We start from the raw sequence: 27,371 nt of genomic DNA on the forward strand, positions 1-27,371 counted from the left end.
ATGATCTACTTTTTACTAACAGTACATTTACAGAAAGACTTGTTTTTTATTTTGATGTTTTTGTGATGTATTTTTTTATCATCAGCTTAAGAAGAAGAACGTAATGTTTGTTTTATGATCAAATTGGTAAACATCATTGTTAGATTGCAGTAGATTACTGATTTGGAAAATTATCAGAATCAATGTTTTCTTCCACCTGGAACATTACTGTTAAATAAATGTTAATATTTACATATATTAATTCAAAGCTCATTGTTTGACTTGTTTCTTTGCCATTTAAAGTATCCATTTAAATAATTTGAAAGTGAAATTTTCTCATAAATTGGTGTCATTGGTGTTACAAGCAGTTATACCAGTGATAACCATTTTACATGCAACTTGCTTTTAAGAAATGGATTCTAGATTTTATTTAATCAATTAACACTCAGGTTATGCAAAGTCATTGTGTATATGACATAATAATTATTTTAAACCTCACTTGTTTTCCATACTTCTCAAAATAAAATAAATGTATTTTTATATAGTATTTATTGCACAAAAAAGAATTAAGGTACTTACATTGGCTTTAATATTAGGGTTAATAAATCACCCAATAATAAAAGCTTGCTTATAGGAGAATTCTTTTTTTATTTGATAAAGATCTTCCAGTATTACAGATGTAACAGTGAAATACTGAGTTCAAATCAAAACACTCAGTCATACGTTCAGTATTCTAGTTCTGATACAAAATTACATTTTACCTGTAACAAAACACATCTTTATATCGTGACCTCTGTTTTATATTTTTAAATGATGTTACTGAACTGTCCCCAGTACTTGGAAACAAATGTAATCTTTACATTTCTGTTACATTTCGCGTGCTGCTTGAATAACTTTCATCTCTGATGCCATGTTACAATTTCTGTGCAAATCACAAAGCTAAGTTTTTAAAATTGTGATTGATTAAATTGTGTGACTGATTCTTGGTACATTAATCAACCCAAAAATGGAGGTAGAGAACCATTTTCTTAAAACTTTATGTAGTGTCTTTCCTCTAATTAAGTTCAGTGTGAAGCGTGTACACATATATAAGGCCACTGAAGGCATTATTACTCACTGGGTAACAAAATACTCCGACAACACACAACAAGTATTTGACAGTGGACCATAATTAAAACATGAATCGCTACAACAACAAAATCATTATTTAGAGACATGGTTTACTAAAACCAGTAGGATTTCATAAAGCTCTTCCTAACAATAGATCAGTCCTATAGATAAGAGCACAGTCTGATAGTCCGTTCTGTGCCTGAAGTGCTGATTTGATCATCATGACTCTGTCAATAAACTTCTGGCAATGATCATCCTCATTACTTCATTAGTACCTGTAGAAGAGAATTAGAGTTTTTCAGTTATGGGAAATTAAATTATTTATAATGATTAAATTACTTAATATGACTTATTCAACAGACATAGTGGCAAATCCCTACAGACTTTTACAGAAATTATGTTTTAATCACTAGAATTAGAACAAGTATTGTCTATATTGCTTATTTTATGTGTGTTCTGTCAGTTTTGGTGCATCATGCATCTGTGCATTGAATGATGCCAAATCTTATAACTACCAGGCATGTCTGCTAAGTTTTGTCTATTATCACAACAAAGTTCGTATGTATGGTCGGTTCTTTTGAGGTCTCTCTATGAGATTTAATGTCGGGGGAAGTCACAAGCACAAGTTGCCTATAAACAGTACTTACTCAGTAGAAATTGAGTGAAAGAGTACTGAAGTACCAGAATCCTAATGACTAGCCCACAGACATAATTGGCTAGTTACCACTATAGTGTTTATAAAGTTGCCATGATAGTAGTGCGTGTGTGTAATGTGACGTTTGTCTGAAACATTTGTATATTGTAGGCCAGTAAAGGACATAAACATAGTGATTAAAAAAAACTTACCTTCTAATATCTGATGCACTCGGACATCTCGGACAAACTGCTGTACTGCGTAGTCCTTCAGGTACCCATATCCACCGTGCATCTGTAAAGCCTGGTTACAAACCTACAGGTACAGGAAAAACAAAACCAGCTTATTACAACCAGAATAATAGTAGTAATAAGTAAAAAAAAAATGCAATGAAATCCCTCTGACTCACATTATATCTTCATTTTACAGATGTCATTCTTTCTATAACTTAATTTGATATAATTCATAATTCACAGGCTATACATTAGCTTTGGGGATCCACCTATTTATCTCGCTACCATCAAGCATATTAATTTAGAACTCAATGTAATTATATTTTACACCACATGACACTGGGGTCTCTGGGACCCCAAAAAACAAGGCAGTAAAGTCGGTGTCAACAGAACACAAGGGTTTATGAAAAATACAAACTGTCAGGTGCAATTTGTAGGTGTGTATGTACAGCCAACTACTGTATCTGACCATATATATTACTAGAACAGAGCGTACTCACTGTGAAGCACTCATCAGTAGCAAAGAGTTTAGCCATGGAGCAGAGCGACACCGCATCTGGTCTGTTCTCCTGCAGAGCCAAGGCCGCCTGGCGTACCATCAGCCGAGACGCTACCAGTTTTGTGGCCATCTCAGCCAACTTGAACTGCAAGAACTGAAGCCAGAGAAGAACCCACACACACACATAAATCTTTTACTAAAAACAATAGTCATAATTACAACTGTTCACTTCTTCATGTGTCTTTAATACTACAAATATAAGATGAACATAAAGGACGCAGCTTCACCTGGCTGTTTGCAAGAGGTTGTCCGAACTGTTTGCGGACCAGTAGATGATCTCGGGTCAGCTGAACAGATGCATGAGCAGCTCCGAGAGAACAGGAAGCTGGGGATGCAGCAAATCAGCAGTCAGAGGAAGTTCTAGTTTGACGGTAAATCTGATTATTTTTAAAAGCACGGATGACTGGAATGCTAGGGCTTTGAAATAATAGCTTTAACTTTCCATAGAACCATTATAAGGGAAAAGCCAAATAAAGCTGGACACCAGAACCATTTTTTTCAGTGTTGCACCGTTTCCCAGGCCTAGCAAGACTGATTAGCACAAACAACTATTGTGCATACTCTCTGTAATATAACATTGTTTTAACTGAATAGGAATTGATGTAAGAGTTCTACACAGTGAATGTGTGGTGCTCTTCTTTCTGTAATAGCTTACCAATGTTTATTCTGCCTCCATTCAGACCTTTCATGGCGATGTTAAATCCCTCTCCTTCCGAGCCCAGTCGGTTAGTCACCGGAACTGCACAGTCCTCGAAGATCACTGCTCTGGTTGGCTGCGAGTTCCAACCCACCTGTCAAACATTAGCACAAATTAACACAACTTGACAGAATCCAGGACTGACAGACCAAAAACCCCTGTCTAGCAAGCCAAGGGTGACAGTGGCAAGGAAAACGCCCTTAAATTACAGGAAGACACATTGAGAGGAACCTTGAGTTCTCCCTGTGTTCGTGTGGGTTCCTTCCTGGTGCTTTTGGTTAGCAGTTGGTGTGCCTGAAACACCTAAACTAAATCATTATAAGGGGTGTCTTCAATGCCATACTGTATTTTACATACTGGATTTTGGTTACTAGGGCTGACTGACCTGAATCTGACCAGTCATGCCCTCCTGATCCCAAATTACCTTCTTCTCCTTTTTGCCGAAACTAAGTCCTGGAGTTCCTTTCTCCATGACCAGACAGGAGATTCCTTTGGCGCCTTTCTCACCAGTACGGCACATCACCACATACACATCTGTATCTCCTCCTCCACTGATGAAGGCCTGAAATGAAACATCCACACAGCTATAAGAGATGCTATTGTTTTCTTCTCATAATCTAGTGACCTTTTAAAGGGAAGCTTCTTTAAATACCTTAGAGCCGTTTAAGATGTAATGGTCTCCCTGTAGCTTCGCGCTGGTTAAAAGTGACGCTGCATCACTTCCGCTACCTTAGAAATGAAAAGAAGATCGTGTTCTTACTATTGCGAACAAAGTGGTGGGCTGATTTCTTTACATTTCACTATCTGGTACTCCTGCTAAAGAGCTTGCGTCTTATACAATGATTAGGGAAGTCTGAGGACAACTTCTCTACACCAACAAGTTTCTTTACACCTACCAGCAGTGGATTTCTGCTGAGAGTCCAAACAGGTATGAAGAATTGCGTTATGCTATATTTACTTATTTATTCAGTGCTTGGCGAAGTGCCTCAATCAGACAGCAGGACTCAGACAGCAGGCTGTTGAAGCTCCTTCTGACTCGTCCTCCCTCAGACCCGGCTAATTATCACTCCAGACTCCACAATGGGTTCAACTCACCATCATTACATTTTGACTAAATAAATGGCGTGTGAAAAGCCTTTCCTGATGAGTAAACACGGTGACCAACAGTGTATTATTGCCCAATGTGTTAAAATGAATACTTTAGGCCATTTAGTGTAGAACTAAGTCAGAAATTACAAATATCAACTCTCTTAACCATCTTACCAGGCTCTGTCAGACAGTAAGAGGCAAACTTCTCCATGGAACAAAGATCAGGACAGTACTTCTCTCTCTGCTCAGTATTACCAAAAGTGTCAATCATCCAGACACACATACTGGAAAACACGCAAGACAACTTCTCTCAGATAACACGAATACAGCAAATTAAAACCCTGCTCTCAGTAGTCACATGATTAATAATAATAATACTAATATAATAGTATGTGCTATATACAGTTAATACTCGTAGTCAAACTGACTTGTGGATGCTCATGTAGGCCGTCGTGCTCACACATCCTGTGGATAAAGCTTCAAAGATGATGGAAGTGTCTAAACGAGACAAGCCCGAGCCCCCAACCTCAGGTCGCACGTAAATCCCTCCGAATCCCAGCCGAGCTGCTTTTCTCATGGTCTCCACAGGAAACATTTCCTTTAAAAAAATAATAAACACATGATATACATTTGTGTCTGGATTTTAATATGGAACAGATAAATCAGTTTTAGCAACAAAGAAATCTTCCTACTTTTTGGTCCCATTCTTCCATGTGTGGTGCCATTTCATTGGCAGCAAAATCAAAGGCCACCTTCTGAAATTCTTTTTGCTCATCTGTGAGACCTACTGAAGCTGCGCACATACAACTATTATTAATCATTTTGATTTTAATCATTCTCTTTAAAAATGAATAGCCTTATATAGCAAAAAAAACTGTACGCACTACATCTGGGTTAAAAACAACACACAATCATTCCAGTTCAGAATCATTAGCCTAAATAAATACATAGTTACATCATCATATACTTAATAATTTTATCTTTATTTTTAGAAAGACAATACAAGACTTTGACACTAAGCAGACCTTATTCATAACAGCTTACAGCTGTGATAGAATACAATCCATGCAACTATGAAAAAGGGGCCTTGCTCAAGGGTCTAAAGATGACAACCTGGCAAGGTTGGGCCTTGAACCCTCCAATTACTAGTCCAGTACCTTAACCAATGTACTGTACTACCACTGCTGTTAATTTTAAATAATTTAAAATCAATAAATAAAATGTAAGCCTGGGTAAACACTAGCAATCAAGAATGCAACCCTAGTGTTTGTTTGTTTGTTTGTTTGTTTATTAGGATTTTAAAAAATCATGTTTTACACTTTGGTTACATTCATGATAGGAACGGTAGTTACTCATTACACAAGATTTATCAGATCACAAGTTTAATATCAAACACAGTCATGGACAATTTTGTATCTCCAGTTCACCTCACTTGCACGTCTTTGGACTGTGGGAGGAAACCGGAGCACCCGGAGGAAACCCACGCGGACACGGGGAGAACATGCAAACTCCACTGAGCCACCGTGCCGCCCCGCAACCCTAGTGAAATATGGTTTTTAACTAGGGCAGTTGTAGCCTAGTGTTTAAGGTATTGGACTAGTAATCAAAAGGTGGCTGGTTAAAGCCCCACCACTGCCAGGTTGCCACTGTTGGGCCCTTGAGCAAGGCCCTTAACCCTCAGTTGCTTAGATTGTATACTGTCACAGTACTGTAAGTCGCTTTGGATGAAAGCGTCTGCTAAATGCCAACATAGAGAACAAAGAAAATGAATAATGTACATCAATATTTACTCGTAACAGTAAAAAACACTAGTTACTACCTTACTTTTGTATTGTGGCCTATTTTTATTATTATTTACTGAAAGTCTGTGTGGCTCTGGGTCTGTGTGGCCCTCATTTTACTATATTTTCTTTTAGTTTTTCATGTTCTTAATTTTTTATCTCTCCTATTTTAATTTATGTTCTCTTAATTGTAACTAAATGTTTGCAAGAAGTCTTTCTGAGGTTCTAGATCTCAGGAATGTTTTAATGCTTTTACTTTTTCCTTATGTAAAGCACTTTGAATTGCCACTGTGTATGACAGGTGCTATACATTTACATTTTCAGCATTTAGCAGACGCCTTTATCCAAAGCGATTTACAGTACTGTGACAGTATACAGTCTAAGCAATTCAGGGTTAAGGACCTTGCTCAAGGGCCCAACAGCAACAACCTGGCAGTGGTGGGGCTTGAACCAGCAACCTTTTGATTACTAGTCCAGTACCTTAACCACTAGGCTACAATAGTGTATTGCATGCATACTTCTGCATACTAAGTAGTATGTAGTACTAGTAGGCCAGATAAGGTATCTATGGCAACCTGTAAATGCGTACTATTACTACTTAGTAGTTTAGTACGCTGTTCTGGGGCGTTGCTTCGGTTGACAAGGTTAAGTGCTGCTGCGCCAGTGTTGCCAGATTGGGCGGTTCTCCGCCAAATTGGGAGGATTTTGTTGGAAATTGGCTGGGAAAAACACGCTTGGCGGGTGGACAAAATTTGGGCTGTTAATTTGTAGGTCATATTATTTTTGAAATGCTTAACATCATCTGCTTATCCTGTGTTGTTTTGGCAGATTTTGAAAAGGTTTTTGACTGGAAACCAGTGTTGCAATCTGGCAACCCTAGGCTGCGCACCTATAACGCAGATCGGTCACTTTAATGGCGGAGCTAGTTGTGCTATGATCAAACATCCTCTGAACATTTCATTCCTGTGCAGAAATGATGTGGGTGTCCTGCTTAACTTTGTCTCTAAATGCAGAGCTAATATCAGATCAGATCGTGTATTTATAATTACAGAGCAAGGACACAGTGCTAAATGATGTTTAATTAAACTGTACACTGTGTACTGTTCATCCAGCTAAATCCTTTACAGCTGCCACTCAGTCTGTACCTCATAATCTAATTATTTTACTCACGATCGATACACGCCGCTATCCCTCTTCTCTGTACACGGTTAAATATTAAAGCTTTACTCCTGTTTATGTTACATGCACCATATCGGACTAGCCTGGATAGAGCTGAGGTCGCTGCCATGTTGGTTTAGAGTGCTACTGCCGAGTGTGCTCATGGGAAATGTAGTTCAACTGCTACATACTATTCCAGAGTCAGAAGATTCGACTCTGAATCTGATTCTTATTTACACGTGTCGAAAATTCATGAGTCGATCAGCTCTATAAACTGTCAGGCTTTATTTATTCAAACGAACCAGCAGTGAAGGTTCCATGTAGACTTTCAATTTTCAGTAATTCATAATAATTTATAATAAACACATACCATTATTGTATGCTATGCATACACCAGCTGCTAACGTTTACGTGTATATAGAGATTTTTGTGTATTTTTTTCTTTCGCTTATTTCTTATACTTGCCAGTGAATGTTGTATGTATGTAACAAGTTGTTTTTGTCTGATGTGAGCTGCTGTAACAAAGAAATTTCCTACGAAGGATCAATAAAGTATCTGTCTGTCTGTCTGTCTATCTATCTATCTATCATTTACATTAAAATGCTTCTATTTCTGTAAGTGCAGTACAGAATATTCAGAAACTTACATTCTTCTGTCAGAAATGAAAGAAAAACAACAACAAAAATTAAGTTAGATCCAAGTAAAGTTTATTCACAGAGATAAATATACTGTACACTTCTGCTAGCTTTAAAAGTGGCATCAAGGACACAAAACCATAAACTAACATTAAATGTGGTTTGCGTGATTTATGTTTCTGACAAGAATTAGGACTACATATTCAAGAGAGTTCATAAGAGGCTTTATTGTCATTTCAGTTATATACAAGTATATATTGAAACGAGACAACATTCCTCCAGGACCAGGGTGCAACACAGAACAAAAAGTGCAGGACAATACAATATACACAGTGCAGATAAACAACAGTACAATAAGTACAAAAAGGCCTACAATAAATACAAGTCATTTCTAATCTAAAAGTAATTAAAGGAGACGAGACTAGGGACAAAGGTAGTGATGGCCAGTACATGGTACTGAGTAAATGATAAGTGAGGTAAAAAAAAAAACATATTGTGATATACAGTTAGCAGCGTAGGATTTTTTTATAGCAGCATATAGATATAAAAAGAGTAAGGTGTGTGTGCATTGTATACCAGCGTAAATAGCTGTGAATGTTGGTGTGATTTTTGCGTGATTGGCTTGCACTTTTCTAGTAATACCCCTTAATATCCCTTCTAGTAATCCAGAAGAAAATTAAGGCCCCAGTAGCAAATTACATAGATCAAAAGTAACAGTACATACTATAAAGATTCACATTATACAAACAAGTACCTGCATAATCACAACAACACACTTTTAACAACAGGACCTGTGGGTACACATGGATTGGTTATTTCGGTATAAATAGTAAGGCTGGTATAGATTGTAAAGTATAAACTGTAAAGTATAAATTAAATAATAATAATAATCAAATAATAATACAGACTAATACACTTCGTGGCAACATTTCCCTTGGAACTACCCATTTTTCATTTCTCAGTCTGACTGCACGCACAGATCGGATGTATTTTCACATTCAAGACCCATTTCATAATGCAAAGAAGCCTTTAAACCGCGGTGCCTTACAGCATTTAAATAAACCATCGTCTCGACTAAAGAACCATTGTTTTAAAGTGTGTGTGCAGATCAGGACAGTAATCAAGTACAGTTATGTTACATTTCAATATATGTACTTTATTTCTACCTGTAAATAAACACATACGAAAAACTAAACACTTTCAGAGCAAAATTATCAGCATGAACAATACAGCACATTTACCAACACAAGAGCTATACATGGTCGCTGTTCCACCCGCTCACAACCAACTTAGTTTATTAATGCTGTTAACAGATGATCGTTTATCCAAATAACGCTCCCTGACATCCTGAGTTTGTCTCGGTTTGGTTTCCTCTCATTTCGTGTCTGATTCTCCAGTTTTTACTGCTAAAACAGAGTAAACAGTAACCCACGTGTCTCTGCTGCCGAATACATTCACAGTGGCGCATCGGTGACGTCACAGGCACACGTGACTGAAGAAGCTCCATGAGCAACTAGTAATAGCTGGTTAGTTAACTGCGGGTTAACCTCAATTATCAGCCCGGTTAGTTTTAATACATTTCAAATAAATGTCCGTACGCTTTTATTACTTTTCCACAACCACTTGTGAAAAATATGGCACCCAAGAAAAAGGCTCGAGTTGCAGCGAAATCCGGTCAGAAACGTGAGTAACATCAGTCAGAGCTCCATGTTTAACAGATCAGGTCACGGTAATCCGCACACTTTATCACACAAATGTTTTACAGTCATTGAGCAAAGTGTTTACTGCATTAATTGTACTAATTTCATTAATCCACCCACTTTGAGGCTACAACAGCCTCATCTTTTTTTGGGAAGGCTTTTGGAGTGTGTCTGTGGGGATTAGTTTCCATTCAGTTTAAACAATCCCATCAGCATTTAATGGGGTTGAGGTCAGGAAACTCCACAGGCCACTGGAGTTCATCCATACCAGACTTGTCAAACCACAAAGTTGGAAAGTATTATTTGGTTTGTATTACTGATTTTATAGACCTGTTGGGACTGGGGGGTGGCTGTAATAATCAGAAGGACTGTCCATATACATTTGGCCATATATAACGTATATGCATGAGCAATGTGTGGAATACCAGGACCGGGGCGGCACGGTGCCTCAGTGGGTAGCACTGTCGCCTCACAGCAAGAAGGTCCTGGGTTCATGTTCCAGGTGGAGTGGTCCGGGTCCTTTCTGTGTGGAGTTGCATGTTCTCCCCGTGTCTCTGTGGGTTTCCTCCCACAGTTCAAAGACGTGCAAGTGAGGTGAATTGGAGATACAAAATTGTCCATGACTGTGTTTGACATTAAAAACTTGTGAACTGATGAATCTTGTGTAACGAATAACTACCATTTCTGTCATGAATGTAACCAAAGTGTGTAAAACATGATGTTAAAATCCTAATAAATAGAAAAAATGAATAGATACCAGTACATACAGCTTGGGAATGTGATGTCATGCCTTGGCGTTCCACCATTCATTTGTATTCAATTCATAAATATACTACATTTATTTTCAGATAATCTTACATCCTGTTTTGCATCCTTGGCATTGCCATAATTTTATTTATTTTCTCGTTGCATTTGAGCTACAATCATAGGAGGCTTTTCATGCTGATTATTTAAAACATGCAGTGAGGTGTAAACAATTTGACTAAAGCTGAAAACATGCAGAATTCACACTGCCCCATGATGTCCATTCTCAAGTCCTGTGTATTTTTGAGAGCACACATAAACATATTGATAATATGCTACAACACAGCTAAGGTCTCTGGAGATTCGGCTAAGGGTGCTGCCAATCAGGATGGAAGTCTTAAAAGAAAGACAACAGAATCTGCAAAAGAGAAAAAACCTGCTAGCGGTTCATCAGACGCGGTGTTCACTCACTGGTTGATGAAGTCTGAACCTGAGAGTCGCATTCAGAAAGGAGTGGATGTGAAGGTAAATGTGTTCTCTATATTACTCATCTACAATGAACAAAAACAGAAAATGTATTCTTAATTAGAGTGTCGTGTAAATTTATATTGCAGTTCGGAATTGAGGACCTTAAAGCTCTTCCCAAGCAAACTGGATGCTGGGATGGAGTACGAAATTATCAGGTAAAGTATGTTTGAGATGCTAGAGATGGCAATTGCAAACTATTTCAGGAGTAACATGTATTTAATAGGTGTAAGTTTATAATGGCACTATCTTTTTAACTTTTAGGCCCGGAACTTTATGCGTGATATGAAAGTGGGCCAGCAGGCTTTTTTCTACCACAGCAACTGTAAAGAACCTGGCATAGCTGGCATCATAAAGGTGTGTATGGCAAAATAGTAGGTATGCATTTAAAAATATATATTTTCAAAATATTTTTGATCATCCCTCCCCTATTTGATTGTACTTTAATCTCTTGTGCACTGAGAGGCCACCAGTCTTATGTTTATGCCGACCATCAGTTCTAACAGAGAGCTTTAACAAATATGGAGGATCAAACTATCCTCACTACATTCCTCCCCATCCAACCTTACCTCAGACATGGCCAGTTGTTTCTGCTGAGCTGCTGGTCAGGCTCATGGCACAGCCAAAAATTATTAGTGTATGTATCTATATTTTTTTGTAAATGCAACAACATTGTGATTGATTTTCCAGATAGTGAAGGAGGCGTATGTCGACCATACACAGTTCGACAAGAATGATGTGCATTATGATCCATCCAGCAAACCTGAGAACCCTAAGTGGAGCATGGTAGGGTCCAACAAATTATATAAACTTATATACCATGTTATGCAAAAGTTTGGTGAAAGTTTTAGTGAAAAGTAAACACATCCTCTAACAAATGTGTACACACTTTAATGCAAATGATGTTCAGTGTTTCGGTCACTGTACATTCTTGATTGACTTTGAAATGAAGGATTTCTGGCTGCTTTCGGTCAGCATGTTGTCCTCCCACTCGTATATTGAACTGAATCGTCGTATTGAATTTCCCGATTGCATTTCGCTACCTCTGCTGCTGCTGAGCTCCACTCCTGACCAAGGAGAGGCATGAATAACACGTGCCCCCTTCGACACTTGTGCGGCAGCCAGCTGCTTCTTTTTTTGCATGAGCTGAGCACATATGGAGATCTGTATAGCGCACAGAGAGTCACACTGTCTTTATCCCCCATATCTGTGCAGACACCATCAATCAGCCAGCAGAGGTCATAATTGCATCAGTTATGAGGAATCCAATCTAAGGAAGCCAATCATTGTCTGTATAGGCGCCCGGCATGCGGGTAGCAGAGCTGAGATTCGAACAGAATGCCCCACCTGAGCATTAGCATGGTGTACTTTTTACTGTTCGAACATCAGAGCATTTGTCTTGGTTTTTGTTGTTACCTTATGCTTACGTGTAGGTGGATGTCCAGTTCGAGAGGATGACCAAGCGCTTCATTCCATTGGCTGAGCTGAAGAAATACCACCTGAAGCACAAGAGCAGTGATGGGCCTCTCAGAAACATGGCCCTGTTCACCAGAGCTCGACTTTCAGTTCAACCCTTAACTGCAGGTCAGACAACCACACATGCCGAATTACCTCGATTATTTAAATAGTTCTGATTCTACTGAGGGTAACACAAGAATCCCTTTTTGTTTGTTATATATATTCAGTGCACATATCAACTTAAAATTAACTTTTGATCATTTTTGGATCCTGAAGGTTAGTTTTCTCAGCCTGTGCCAGACATCGTGTGTAGACTCGTAAAATTAATTTACACCCCACACCCATACCAATTGGCACACAGTTATATTATATGTTTTTGAACAGAGATGGTTTAGCATTGTTTGAACATGATTATTGATGTTTTTCCAGAGGAATTTGACTTTGTCTTGAGTCTGGAGGATGCGGATCCAATATAACAAGGACAAAACTTTGGGGATCAGGTTGTAAAATATCCTTTGATTAATAAAAACGTTGTCTTGGAAGATTCATTTGCTATGTGTAAAATATGTCCAGGTCTTTCAAATGCTTATAAAGTGCAAGTGTGATTATTAACTAAAATTTAAATAAAATCATGTTTATGTACCATGAAGTAAATTTAATTTATGTATGGAAAATATACATTCACTGGCCACTTTATTAGGAATACAGGTACATCTAATTGATGTAACAATCCAGTCAGTCATGTGACTGCTGAGAGCATGTACCCTAATGAGTGTATTCCAATTTCTCGGTGACATTAAGTTGAGGTCAGAAGTTTACATACACCTGTAAAGGACTTGTATGTAGTGGTGGTGTATTTTATAAATATTCTATAATATTTTACTTTCTGATGACAATATAAATTGGGCGAGCTTGACTAAATCCATATAACTGTACATGGAAAAGTTGCAAGGGTCAGAAAGAAATTTCAAGTTTAAGTGTTTCATGCCAGTCCTGGTATTATAATGACTTTCACAACTGTTCTATTTCTGTGACTGACTGATGTAAAATATCCCTCCCCCTTTTTTGGCTGAAACCCTGCGATTGAGGGCCTCACACCCGGTGTTCCCCTGTAGAACCGGACCCAGATAAAATGGTTAATGAAAATACATGAAAAATGAAAACAAGAATAGCCATTTTATTATTCCTTTTCATGAGTCTATAGAGCATTTTTATACATTCTACACCCCCTATTACAGAATAATACTGTGCATACATCTACTTAAAGAATGCAAATAAAGAGACAATCAATGCCAGAGCAAAATACAAATCTCCCAGTGTTTACTTTAGGCTCATGTACCAAAACACATAAACAATTAGTAGTAATTTGATCATAAAAATAGGAATGTTTTAAAATAGACTGTGATAGATGATTTATATAAATGCTTATATCAATTTAGTAGAAAAGTTTGATTCATTTAACAAGAAAGCTGGATTAGGTTGTATAAAAACAGAATCAACAACTTGTACATATTTAACAATTGAGCACCTGGATCATCAATGCTAAAGTCTTTACTCGGTCTCCGACTCCTAAACAGACGTATCATTCAGCTTATACGTATCATATAAAAGATGACGCATTTCATCAGACATGGTTGAGAGGTGTTCTGCCTCTCAGACCGTCTCCTTAACTATCACTCTTTTCACTTGCACTGACGGTTCTACTGTTTGAGCCCTCAAATCTTTGGGAAGCAATGGCAGCCTGCTGGGACATGCTCCTCTTCACAATGTCTCCTTTTCTCCACAGTGTTATTTCCTTGATTAGAGAATACATGAAAATGACTGGATTGCACATCATACACACAAGATTTATCAATTTATAAGCTACACTATATGGCCAAAAGTATGTGGAAACCGGATTGACGTGGCTATAACCATGTTTCTAGTTTCTAGCTTTGCTTTATATAGAAAAGCTTTCCTCAAGATTTGTGTGTCTGTGGAAACTTGTGCCAATTCAGTTTAAAAAAAACAAAGCACTGATGATGATGATATGGTCTGGCTCACAATCAATGTTCCAATGCATCCCGAAAGTGTTCAGTGGAGTTCTCTGTACAGGTCACTGTATTTCCTGTATACCAGACTCAACTTTTGACCAGATAGCATATGCGCTCTGTGTATGAAGGACACTGTACCTGCTGTTTAAAATAGCGCCGCTCCTCCTCATCTATCAGTACTAGGTTTAGGTAGTATCGCACAGAGTACTTCTTGTTGATGTCCTTCATGGTTGGAGTTAGGTCATAGCCAGCAAGAAATAACCGGATTGGGATTGATTCACCTAAAGGGAAGTAAGTTAAATAAATAAAACAGCGATAACAAGATCACTGGACTGTGAACATACAGTGGCATAAAAAGTGTTTTTCTCTTCCTGTTTCTACTTTTGCATGTGTTATATTTGTTTCGGATTTTAAACTTAATGTAATGTGAGTCGTTGCATTTATCACCAGAAAAGAGTTGTCCAACACAGACCCACCTAAACTTAATAAGTGACTAATTATACTGCTATTCAAAAGCAATTAAACAAATTGCATTTTAACTTCAACTTCTAAACATAGTGATGTAGCAGTCATCACAATTTACAAACTATTGTTGAGTCTTAAAACTCAATTGCCTTACCTTTCACTGGTGCTCCATCCATTATTTCATATTTGGCAATGATGTCATTTTCATGGTACACACTGGGTCCGGTGCCTGTTGTCTCTCGTTTTATGATGTCGATCTCCATGTGCTTTATTTTGATCCTCACAAGCAGGAAGTAGATCTTTCCCACAATGACGTCCTTCAGGTGATATCTGAAAGAAAATCAGGACTTTTACATTCCTGCCATGAACTGAACACAAGTCACTTCTCTAACATGAAACATAAAATACTGAACCTACTTTGATTTGTTATACTCAAACTCAATATGCAGACAGTCCTCAATGCCAACCTCCATCCTGATGGAAGAGTTCAACTCTGGGTAGGTACAAAGCGTGTGCACCACAATGTCCATTTCCTTGGTGATGTCGTTCAGTCTCCGGCTTACAGTCGCACGAAGGAAGTATCTACAGACCAATACGGGTATTAACAAAATCACTCAGTACGACTATAATGGTGGACATATAGTGGACTCTCAGATGTGATTCATATCTGGCATTAAGATACAACCATTTCAGTAGTGGTACCACTACAGTCTTATGCAAATGTTTAGATTTAGCCTGTTTTGTTGCTGTTTCTAGATGGAAATATGTCATATTATAGTGTAGAGTCTGCTTGTGTAGTGAGAATAAAAGTGTGTATGTAGGCGTGTTTCACCTTAGCTTCACGTTCTGGCCCGTGTACGACTCGTACGGCTTTTCCACGTGGGAGAACTCAAAGTCAAATGACTGCGAGTTGGAAAGTTCCCCAGGTCGGGCGAGATCTTTAACAAGTGAGACAAACTCATGGTGGTTCCCTCTGTCATAGTACAGCTCTATACACATATACACACACACACACACACACACACACACACACACGAAGAATTCTTTAGTTAAAACATAAGCGTTATTAAAATGTAAAAATACGTTTAATTTGGTTCATCAGTGTATATAATTACACATGGTACAATAAAAAAAATTCAAAAAAAATCTGAAATGCTCTTTTATGTAACTCTACAATTTGCTGTGGGGCTGTATGTCACTTTTTCTCTAGAGTTTACATTTGTGCAACAAACATCTAGTGAGTGGCAATTCTGCTCATGTCTAGTTGAAAGAAATGTTAAAAAATGATCAAACTGTTGTGAGCAACAGTAACTCACTCTTTACAACCATAATAAGAAAACCAATTACAGCTTGATTTTGCCCTTCCTATTGTCATCAAACAGCAGAAATTAAGATTCACTGCACCAAGCACTGGTTTTCAATTGATGACTGTCCAGTTTTGTCTCAGGTTTCTGTTTTTGGCTTACAGAAGTTGAGCCCAGTTCTAGGGACAGTTGTAGCTTAGCGGTTAAGGTACTGCACTAGTAATCAAAAGGTTGCAGGTTCAAGCCCCACCATTGCCAGGTTGCCACTGTTGGGTCCTTGAGCCAGACCCTTAACCCTCGATTGCTCAGATTGTAAACTGTCCCAGTACTGTAAGTCGCTTTGGATAAAAGCGTCCACTAAATGCTAAAAATGTAAAATGTATCTGCTCAAAGTTTAACAGGCTGTGTGTTCGGAGATGCTATTCTGTCCACTGCAATTGTGAAGTGTGGTAATGTGGGATGCCTTAGACTTTATTTTTGTAAGCTTAAATAAGTTTGCCTTGCCCAGTTTCATCTGATTGTTGTTTTAAAGCATTTCTGCCTGCAGAACTGCCGCTCACTGGATATCTGTTCTGAAGTTTGACACGAACATCAACTCTTGCTTGCTGCCACATGACGTACATTAATGAACAGGTATACTTGTGTCTATACCTAGGCCAGGCGTACTTGTGTCTATACCTAGACCAGGCGTACTTGTGTCTATACCTAGACCAGGCATACTTGTGTCTATACCTAGACCAGGCGTACTTGTGTCTATACCTAGACCAGGCGTACTTGTGTCTATACCTAGACCAGGCGTACTTGTGTCTATACCTAGACCAGGCGTACTTGTGTCTATACCTAGACCAGGCGTACTTGTGTCTATACCTAGATCAGGTATACTTGTGTCTATACCTAGACCAGGCATACTTGTGTCTATACCTAGACCAGGCATACTTGTGTCTATACCTAGATCAGGTATACTTGTGTCTATACCTAGACCAGGCGTACTTGTGTCTATACCTAGACCAGGCATACTTGTGTCTATACCTAGATCAGGTATACTTGTGTCTATACCTAGACCAGGCGTACTTGTGTCTATACCTAGATCAGGTATACTTGTGTCTATACCTAGATCAGGTATACTTGTGTCTATACCTAGATCAGGCATACTTGTGTCTATACCTAGACCAGGCATACTTGTGTCTATACCTAGATCAGGTATACTTGTGTCTATACCTAGATCAATACCTAGATCAGGTATACTTGTGTCTATACCTCGACCAGGCATACTTGTGTCTATACCTAGGTCAGGCTATGTCCTTAACATCTGACAGGGCACCTGATTATTATTTTGTCCTAATTGTGATTGGTAGGTGAAAGATAAAGTACTTCTTAATGACTTTAACTGGTTTGGCCTCATTTGGAAGGATTTTAGGTTTTGAGTTCTTCACTCACCGATCAGACCGATGAACTCGATCTTGATTCCATAATGTTCCAGTCTTTTCCCTGGATTTTTAAGAGTGACATTCAGTTTTCCGCTCACTGTCTCGCCATCAAAAAACAGAAAGTATTTCTCCTGTTTTCCATCTTCACTCTTGTGTTCTGCTTTCTTTCTGGTCTCTGAATCATTCAGCACAATGTCCAGATCTGCACTCTGACCAAAGCCGAAAAAGCTCATGACTCCTCAGTGTGTGGCTCAGAGCTTCTGTTCCCAAACACCTGTAGCTCAGTCCGTCCACACTGGTGAAGTATTCACAAACAGAACACATCAGTTCGTGTTATTAATAACATGAATACAAATATTTACACCATTACACATGTCAATCTTCTCACCTTGTCAGTGTTCACAACTATAAGCGCGTTGCACAAGTTCCAACTGCTGCGGCTAGCAGGCTAGCAAGTCGACACTCAGTACAAGTACATTATATAAATTTAAAAGTACCTGTCTCAAAATTACTAGAACTTATTTTCATATCAGTGCACTTTTCTGCCTGTTTTATAAACAAACTTCAACAACAGCCGTGTGTCACTTCTAGCTCCTGAGCAGCTCTAGCCTAGCTGCTAATGTCATGGGCAGAATCCCAAACAACTATCCTTGATAGGTGTAGGGCACTACATAGGACGCCTTAAACTTCTTAGAATGCAACCATTCACACACGGTGTAGTGCACTAATGTAGAGAATAAGTATCAATTTGGTATCCAGCCATCTATTATGTACACTTCCCTAAATGGAGCGCTATATGTAAATAAGGAAAAAGTTACAATAAAAGTCTCGAGATATTTTGACTTGACAACAATCAACAAGCTTTTTTTGTTCACAATTGTGACTTGGGGGGAAAAGAATACATGTCCCCCTTTGTAGGCCTTTTGGTTCAAAGAAAATCCTTGATATGGTCAAATGTATCAATATTTTTTCTAAAAGTCTGGTTGTAAATGCACATCACATGAATTTGTGGTTCTCTAATCTCTGAGTTTAAGTTTATAAAATATTTTTAAAGAGTAAACAATAAGAGCAGCACAGACGAGAGCAGCCTTCCGGTTAGCAGGACAGTGTGTGTGTGAATCACTAGGTGAGGGAAGATTTCTCCTCCTTGCCACTGCAGTATTGGCCTCTGCTGTCTGATCGAGACGCCGGACTGAGTAGTGGAGATAAACATAGAGTAAATCAGAAGAAATAAACGACTTGCTGTGTTTCCCTTTACTTCTATTTTTTACTCCTGTGAATGAACCATGCATATATTAACACCCCCCCGCCCCACACACACACACACACACTACTGATGCTCACAGATTAAAACACCCTGTATTAATACTCGAGGCATGAATGTGTTTGAAATTTTTTATTGAAAATGAAATAATCTATTTTCACTCCATGTTATTGAAAATGAAATAAATAAATTGAAAATTAAATGAAAATAATCTAAAAACAGAATCTGATTTAAAACAATGTACAGCAATGGTAAGTTTTAAACAGTTCCTGAGTAATATTACAATCTACTTTACAGAGACTAGAACATTTACAGCTGTTTAATACTGTTCAAATGCATTATAACTGTTTTCATCAACACATTAAATAACACTTCAGTGACTGAACAAAAATAACAGGACAACAGGTAAGCTTATGATTTAGTTGCTTACTTGACACACTGAATATTATACTTGGAATGTTACATATTATATGCATATAGGATAGATATATAATTGAAGGAATATAGTTATTTAAGATAAATATATAAATGTATATTTGGAGAGAATTTAAAATTTGGCTATGACTAACAACTCGTTTCATTAAATATGAATGAAATACCTACGTTGGAAATTTTCTAATGAATACAGTCCTGTTTTGTTTTTAAATTTGGGATCTGGGTTACCTAAATTTTCTATCAAATGTGATGACAAAGTGGCCAACCAGTTAGATTAACTATTCAATAAACTACCAGTCACTGGAAAATCCAGAAATAGGTTTAAATTCTTCTGAGCTAGAAAATCAAGTGCCCAAATGTAAACACAAACCATTTTTAATTATTTGTTTTTACAATATTGGCTGGGTTTTGTGTAACATGATAACACAGCTGAACACTGTGGGATGGCTGGTGTAGCAGCAGTTTACTAATGTGCATCTGTCAAGATTAAAACATAAGATACAGCAAAAATACTGGAGACATCACCGTGGCATCATCAGTTTAAATGGAAGTAGGATTAATACAGCAGAGTAGTTTCGCTCTCTCGTTTTTCACTTCACATGTAACAGCTGACCATTTGTCAGCATAATTATCCATCACTCTTTGGCTTAGTTCACAGTAATATGGGTCACTTAAAAATAATCTTGAACATGCTTGAAAAGAATGATCAGTGGATAGTAATGAAACACAAGCTCCCAAATCCAGATCATGCAGTGTTTTCAAAGTTAACACACTGGCTAATATCAATTATTCACTGTCTGTTTAACCACCAGTTTATCCTGGTAAGGATTGCAGTGGTTTAGATTAGACTTATATTTCTAACCTATCCTCACACACTTCTGTTTGTTTTTGTTTTGTTTTCACTCTCTATTACTGTACAGCGACATTGAGCTTGGTGAAAGGCGCTATATAAGTTGAACTTATTATTATTATTGGGTGACCACTGGTTCATTCATTGATTTGTGACGGTAGGAGAAACAGAAACACCCCAGACAGGTCGCCAGTCCATTTTTTTGTGGTTTGCTGAGGTTATTGTGGACTAGACATTTCCCTTTCTACAGTATTTTCTCCTTTGTGTTCCAATTCTTTTAACCTTATCCAGAAGTAACGACACTCTTTTTGCAGTTTTGATGTTTGTGATGAAACACTGGTTGACCACAGTTCACTTACAATAAAGCTGCAATTTATGTCACCAAACAATCTGACATTACAATGTTGGTGACCTTGAACTGTCTAGTCTGAGGTTGGATTTAATTTTTCTTACTTTATTTTGACAGCAATGGAACACAGATCAAATATGTAAATCAAGTCAAAACATGTCAATGAATTGTACACACTGATATTGAGTGTTATAAAAACTCTAAGTAATACTTTAATGTAATACACTCTAAATACTTCAGTAATAAACAGGCAGTTGTGGTGAGTATTTTATCTTGCCACATCCTGTTTAGTTATGCCTGCAATTTCACATCCACAATTCAGTATGAAAATCTGTGTCACATCAGTGACCAAAGTTAGCGTTTCATTTTGAAGAAATGACCACACTGCACTGTCTGGACCTGAGCCAAAGCATTTTTCCCATGGAGCATTTTTACATCATTTCTATTAAACAGTCGGTCTTGCTGCCTGTAAGACAGTAAATGTGCCAGCCTGGAAGACTATTATTCATTTCTAATAACTATGTAACAGTCAATAATAGCTTCTTTGAAACGGAAAGCTATTTTAAACCCTGGGTGAGGAATATGTTGTTACTGAAGAGTGACCAAATAGGTACTTAATTCAATTACAGATCGGAAAAACAACAAATTTAAGAACTGGAACATCCTGAACAGATTCATTCAAATCTTCTTTACTATTAGCTGTTTCTGGCCCACAGTCCTTACAGCTCTTCTATTCTACAAACCCAATTCCAAAAAAGTTGCAACAGTTAAATGCAGATAAACAATGCAGTAATTTATAATCTTTCTTTTACAGATATATCTTTAAAAACAGCAAAACAGAGAAGAGATTTAATGTTTTACCTTATCAACTAAACCCGTATTTGATGCCTACAGGACATTTTTTAAAAATTGGGTCAGGGGAATTTGGGAATCAAGACCAAAGAACACTGTAATGCTGTCATAATTTGGTAAAAAAAAGGGGGTGTGCAGATGCTAAACTGGTCTGCCTGCAGTCCAAACCTCTCTTCTGTAGACAATACAAAAGAAGGTGTTTAGTTGAAACATTAAATATCTTTGTACTATTTTCAAATAAAAAAGTTTTGCAAAAATTGGGTTTGGGGTTGTATTTCAATGTGCCACAATGCAACCAAACACCACAGATTAGAACCATCACAGCTACAAACCTGGACAATATGTCCAAAACTGTATAAAACAACAACAAAATATAGAAGGTCACTTAAACACAGAGAGCACTCTGACAAACCTCTAAGTGCAAAATCTGTATCTATCATTTAAAAAAATAAAACCAAAGAAAATCTTTCATTTAGCACAACAAAGTTTACAGACTTAAAAGAGTTCTGATTGAGCCTTTAACTGAGCTGTTAGTTTAACGTTGTAGTTTACAACCTACACTAGCATTAAAACACCAACACTTAACGTTCCATGACCGAAATACCGAACGGGATTCAAGCTAAACATCGTGTGCATTAACACACACTGAACTGAATACAGAGTTTAGCTTTAATGCCTGATGGAACCAGAAACGTTCAGTCAAAGCTGCTCTGTTGTATTGTCCAATTTTAAATGGCCGGATTTAGATTCTATTTAGTTTTGACAACAGAATTAAGCAATGTATGTGCTTATATTTACTGGTGCACCATTTTTACACCATGTTTGCACTTCCGTCAATCATAGTCATCATATCAGTTCAGTGTTCCGGCCAGGTTTCCACAATAAGGACCTCTTCTGCGCCTCATACAATGTCGGTTTTAATAACTGCTTTGGCGACAAACATCATGTTTATGCACCTCAGAAGAAACTTCTTAAAAGTAATAGTTTATAACTGTGGCACTGCGCTTATGAAGCTCTGTCTGTCTTGTGTCTCCGCTTCTTGGTCATATCACAAAAGAGGACTTGTGGCGGAAATGCCCCTAAAAAGAAAAGAAAGACAATTTTTTCAAGTTCAAATCCATGCCGGGGGGATTAATACAAATACAATATGATCAGTGCATATTTAATATTCAATATGAGTGAATGACTGCATGAGACAAAACAAAATCCTTTGATGGAATAAAAATGGTCCTTATCGCAAGTAAAAAAGAAAAAAGTAAATTAGAAAAAAGTGCTGTAGAAGGTTCAATTCTCACCTCATCTACACTCACACACTCCCTCCCACCGTCATGTTGAGGGGCTTTATAACTGAAAGAGTGAATTCAAAGAGGAGTCATCACTTCAGGAACTACAAAGTGCATTTTACCACTGTTTTACCAGATGCCGACCTTTCAAACACATCCCACTGAATTGGAACCAAGGTCTTTACTCACTTGTTTTCTGTATGATCCTTACAGGAACAGTAGCCATGTTTTTTAATGTGACAAAGCCCCACTGTTAAAAGGATGAATGCGACCACTCCAGCCGCAACCTTTAAAACGATCCCCGTCAGGTCAAGATCATCTGGAAGAAAACATGAACAGAAAATGTGCAAAAGTTCTTGCAAGTTGCACCAAGGGCCTAGACTCCATAACCCATGTATATATGAACAGGATGATGATAAAAACTGGTTTGAGTTTCAGAAATGTCAGCCACATCAAATGCTAACAGGTGTATATATGTAATCCTATAAAATACATATTTATGCAACAGTTTATGGAAGGTCTTTGTTGCCACTGTGTAAAAAGGCGAGGTCTATAAACATGGTTTGATAAAGAACAGGGCAGTTGTAGCCTAGTGGTTAAGCTACTGGATTAACACTGCCAGGTTGCCGCTGTTGGGCTCTTGATCAAGGTCCTTAACCCTTAATTGCTTAGACAATATATACTGTGAAAGTACTGTATGCTAAATGCCAAAAATGTAAATGTAAACTCGGATGATCTGCACTGAGCCTTGACCTTAACCCTATTAAATGGCCTTGGCATGAATTGGAACATCTTTTGCTCTGGGTTCTTCCATCATTACAAATGACCCTTGACTAGATTACTCATTTTAAATTTCATACACTCAGACGTCAAACAAGCTTGTGGTCAGGTGTCCACAAACCTTTGGCCTTGAAGTGTATCTGCCTTTATCAAAATGTTTTACCCTGAGCTTGTTTTACTCTGTAATATCTGTATGGATCCAACTTACAGACTTCCATGAGCTGTGGCATGCACTTTGCATAACCAGCATCGTTTCTGGCCTGGCAGTGATACTCCCCTGCATCCTCCTTCTTCACAACTCTGAATTTCTGATCAAAAGGAAAGATGTAGTAAACAAAATAAGTCTATGTATGTGCTACATATAAGACAAGATCAGACAGAAAGCAGAAAAGGTTTATATAAATGAGGTACCAGTGAACCAGTCTCGGTGTTCATCACATATGAGGAGTTGTAGAAGCGGACGCTGGTTTTGGGATCCTCGGGCAGCTCCTCATTGTTGCGGTACCACTGATACTGAGATAGAGGGTAGCCCTCGCTCTCCGCGCACCGAAGCTCAGTGGAGGAGCCCACAGTGATCGATTCAGGCACACTGCATCGCGGTGTCACTGGCCTTACTGGGAATCGATTAAAACAACATGATGTCAGCAATATTAATGAAATATTTAATTTTTCCATTTATTTTCATCTTTAGTTTGATCCATTACAGATCTTTGGCTGAACCTCCCCGGACGTAGCCCATTATGTCTGTGTAGATGTCTGGCCGGCCGATGGATTGAATATTTGGTAGACATATATTGAAGTACCTCTCACAGCCAGGCTGATCAGTATTTCGTCAAAAGGTTTCTGGTCATCGATGGCAGCCACCTCACAGCGATACATTGCACTGTCTGATCTGCTGGCATTGAGGATCAGTAGGTTTGCAGGCTCTCTTAACAACGCCCTGTTCTCCAAGTCACCTGAAGATGGAAACACGTTATTCTCTGCCATTGGTCCCGACACCACCTCAATACATACAACTTATTTGAATTTTAGGGTGGGATAAGATAAAATTTAAATACACTTTAAGGCACAGCCCTTAATTAACCTTCGAAAATGCAGATTACATAGAACTTACCTGATATTTTGTTTTGGAAATACACATAACTGGGAACCCCATTTTTTATTTTCTTCCATTCAATTCTGGGATTGTTTGTGGATATGGACTCAATCAAGCAAGTCAATTCAATTGCTATAAAGAAATAAAAAAATGTAAGTTATTACTGTAGTATTACTGTACTGTATTACTGAAGAACTTGAGACAGAAAAACACCCAAAACTTACTGTCGAATTCATTAACCCACACGTCTTTATCTGTAGTTCGGAGTATCACAGCATATGTGGTGTAACCTGTGAAACGCAAAAAGAAGAAATAGACCAGTGGTTAAATGTACAGTGAAATCTAACTTTACCTAGCTCAACCTGGTCGGACCTTGGTCAACCTACCAGGCAGAGTGGCACAAACCAAACCATAACCATGCACAGTTACTTGTTGATGAAAATATGCTGCATTACTGATTCTCTTCCTGGACTGACAGTTGTTTTCTGTACGTACATATCCATCAATTAAAACCTAATAGCATGACTGCAAATTAAACTGTGTAATGTTGATTTTACCAAGACGTCACAGAAATCTAACATTAGATCAACATCAAATTGTTCTGTTCTTCAATACACTAGTTAACGTTGACTGTTACTGTAAGTTTTTCTTCTGTCTTAATTGTGCATTAAAAGCCAGTGGCCTTTACCTACAAAAGGACAGAGTTCACTGAACATGTCTGTGCTTGTTCTGTCTGTACCGAGTGAATGTTAAAGATACAGACAGATTTAGAGCAGCGTATGTTAACAGACTGTCACTCTGTCCTTACCAAATAGCTTTAACAATGAATCATCAAAGAGCCTGTTGTGGACTGTTACTTAAAACAGAACTGAATAAAAGTCATGACTTTGTCAGAGTCCGACCCAGTTTTTACTTTCCTTACACTGTTAGTGTCATGAGACAAACACAGAAGGGATTGATGTGTTGACAAGTAACTATGTTTTGTCTTATCAAGTTTGTGTAATATTACATGTATTTTAATTATGATTTAAACAAAAAGCATTATGTTAATGTAAAAGGTTTAAAATGAACAATTAAGATAAAATCATGTAGATAAAATCATGCAGGCAACATATTCCCACAGCATGACACTCATCAAACCTAGTCAGTGTGGTGGTCTAGCATTCAGACCAATACCATCCTCTTGGTCTACACTACTGTGAAAGGTGACTTATCTGGCCATATTACCTTCTTCCACATACACTATATGGACAAAAGTATTTGAACACCCCATCCATGTGTTTTTACAGTAATTGCTAACAGGTATAGTTAATTATATAAAGAAAATAATTAGTTTCCAACTTTGCAGCAACAGATTAGGGAAGCGCCTTTGCTATTCCAGTATGACTGTACCTCTGTACACAAAGCAGGGTCTATACAGACAGGAAGAAAAGCGACACAAATGCTCTTTTAACTTAAGGGGCACAATGGACCAGCAGTGCTATCGGCCAGTCGGGTGTCTACATACAGGCATTATTGGCTATGTCTGGGAAGAGGGAGGGTTAAGAGCCCGTGGTTGATTGGCGTGCTGTTCAGGGTGCGTTACCACATTGCAGCCTGTGACGTGCCCACCGCAACCCTGACCAGGTTAATGCAGTGGCAAAATATGATTATAAAATGAAAACAATTATGTAATAAAGAATATATTTATAGTTACATTTATTAAGCAGACACTCCAGAGTGACTTATTAAAGATTTATGGCTCGGTGTTTCACATCCTTGTAAAAGTCCTAATTCTAAGAGCTTGTAATCTCATCATTAGCAGCCATCTCTTACATTTACAGTGATGGGTAAAAGCTACTTAACCACTTTTGTTTTCATTATTAAACATACTTCCTGTGCATAAAAATGTTCTCAAAAACTAGCATTCCCTTTAAGGCCACATCCATGGGAAGCCAAAGCAAACAGTCATGATATCCCAGCTGGAACTTAAAGGTCTCAGCTGACATTTCCTGGACTTTCCCATCAACCATGCGTCCTGGGTTATTTTTACATCTACTGCTGACACTAAACTGTTAGTAAGGCCACACGATACATCACAATGTGTCCTCTCATGAAGCTACGTACTGGCTTTACGGAGCCTCTCTGTATGAATTCATTTCTCTTGCACATTCTCCAAGGGTTTAGATCCTTTAGATATGGATTTTAAAAAAGCTCCCGAAAAGAGAACACAAGGACTAAATACTGTAAAAGCCACATACTGTTTGAATGAATCAGCTTAGGATTAAACATGCTACATTACTGTCAAAACATGATGAACTTCAAATGTAAGCACATGCCTTTAATTAAAATTACCCAACACCCGTGAGCTTCAGTACAACACAACGCTACTCAGGATTTCAGCAGTGCACAGAAAACTAAAAGCAAACAGCTGAAGTGCTAAAATGTTGTGTTTATACAGAGCAGAGAGAGACTGACATATATACTGTATATATATACTGTATATATGTAATGTTTATTTTCCTTCTCCAATAAATCTGATGACTCCTTTGAGAATAAATATCTGGCATGCTTGGAAGTTGGGCTCACAAACCCTCACTGGCTCACGAACAGTCTAGCAGTTTAATATTCATTGCACGCCCATTCTGGCACCAAGCTATCCTTACGAAACATAGCACGACATGAATTCACAACATCTATAACTTTTATGAAGTCTCTGCTTTTACGTCAGTAATAAATATCTCTTTTAAATATCACTTCTGTGCTCTCACACAGTAATATTTAAGAGACATGATGCATGACATTTGTAAAGGGGATTTGTCACTTTATTTTGTTAAGAAGTTGCAGTTTTGTATGAATCATAATGTTTAAAATAAATCCCAGTGGAATTTAAAAGCAAAAGACGTGTATGTGTGTAACCAGCACAGTGTATAGTACTGTTAACACTACAGT

General features: G+C 37.9%; 4 protein-coding genes across 4 annotated transcripts in view; 1 reads left to right on the plus strand and 3 right to left on the minus strand.

Moving 5' to 3' along the window:
- Nucleotides 1-605: 605 nt before the first annotated feature.
- On the minus strand, nt 606-7,370 carry acad8 (acyl-CoA dehydrogenase family, member 8). Its single transcript, XM_063016644.1, has 11 exons — nt 7,253-7,370; nt 4,994-5,094; nt 4,730-4,899; nt 4,476-4,585; nt 3,865-3,941; nt 3,637-3,774; nt 3,171-3,306; nt 2,743-2,840; nt 2,457-2,609; nt 1,936-2,038; nt 606-1,364 (listed from the first exon to the last, which is right to left on the minus strand). The coding sequence occupies exons 1-11, from the start codon at nt 7,368-7,370 to the stop codon at nt 1,309-1,311; spliced, it is 1,260 nt and encodes a 419-aa protein (XP_062872714.1). The 3' UTR covers nt 606-1,308.
- A 1,998-nt stretch (nt 7,371-9,368) lies between these two features.
- On the plus strand, nt 9,369-12,848 carry thyn1 (thymocyte nuclear protein 1). Its single transcript, XM_063016861.1, has 7 exons — nt 9,369-9,558; nt 10,666-10,844; nt 10,934-11,002; nt 11,109-11,201; nt 11,535-11,630; nt 12,278-12,428; nt 12,732-12,848. The coding sequence occupies exons 1-7, from the start codon at nt 9,510-9,512 to the stop codon at nt 12,776-12,778; spliced, it is 684 nt and encodes a 227-aa protein (XP_062872931.1). The 5' UTR covers nt 9,369-9,509; the 3' UTR covers nt 12,779-12,848.
- A 611-nt stretch (nt 12,849-13,459) lies between these two features.
- On the minus strand, nt 13,460-18,153 carry vps26b (VPS26, retromer complex component B). Its single transcript, XM_063016367.1, has 7 exons — nt 17,920-18,153; nt 17,542-17,826; nt 15,633-15,789; nt 15,218-15,382; nt 14,955-15,130; nt 14,474-14,616; nt 13,460-14,097 (listed from the first exon to the last, which is right to left on the minus strand). Exons 2-7 carry the CDS (start codon nt 17,762-17,764, stop codon nt 13,969-13,971), a joined length of 993 nt encoding a protein of 330 aa, XP_062872437.1. The 5' UTR covers nt 17,765-17,826; nt 17,920-18,153; the 3' UTR covers nt 13,460-13,968.
- Nucleotides 18,154-21,102: 2,949 nt separating this feature from the next.
- The window catches only part of jam3a (junctional adhesion molecule 3a), a 10,129-nt gene continuing 3,860 nt past the window's right edge, over nt 21,103-27,371 (minus strand). The window contains exons 2-9 of the mRNA XM_063016551.1: nt 24,665-24,730; nt 24,459-24,572; nt 24,148-24,300; nt 23,756-23,958; nt 23,553-23,652; nt 22,754-22,883; nt 22,577-22,628; nt 21,103-22,360 (exon numbers count right to left, since the gene is read on the minus strand). Of these exons, the coding sequence (XP_062872621.1) occupies nt 22,325-22,360; nt 22,577-22,628; nt 22,754-22,883; nt 23,553-23,652; nt 23,756-23,958; nt 24,148-24,300; nt 24,459-24,572; nt 24,665-24,730 (854 nt within the window). The 3' untranslated portion in view covers nt 21,103-22,324. The remainder of the gene's footprint in view (nt 22,361-22,576; nt 22,629-22,753; nt 22,884-23,552; nt 23,653-23,755; nt 23,959-24,147; nt 24,301-24,458; nt 24,573-24,664; nt 24,731-27,371) is intronic.

This window comes from Trichomycterus rosablanca, chromosome 20 (assembly GCF_030014385.1).
Source record: "Trichomycterus rosablanca isolate fTriRos1 chromosome 20, fTriRos1.hap1, whole genome shotgun sequence".
Classification (NCBI taxonomy): domain Eukaryota; kingdom Metazoa; phylum Chordata; class Actinopteri; order Siluriformes; family Trichomycteridae; genus Trichomycterus; species Trichomycterus rosablanca.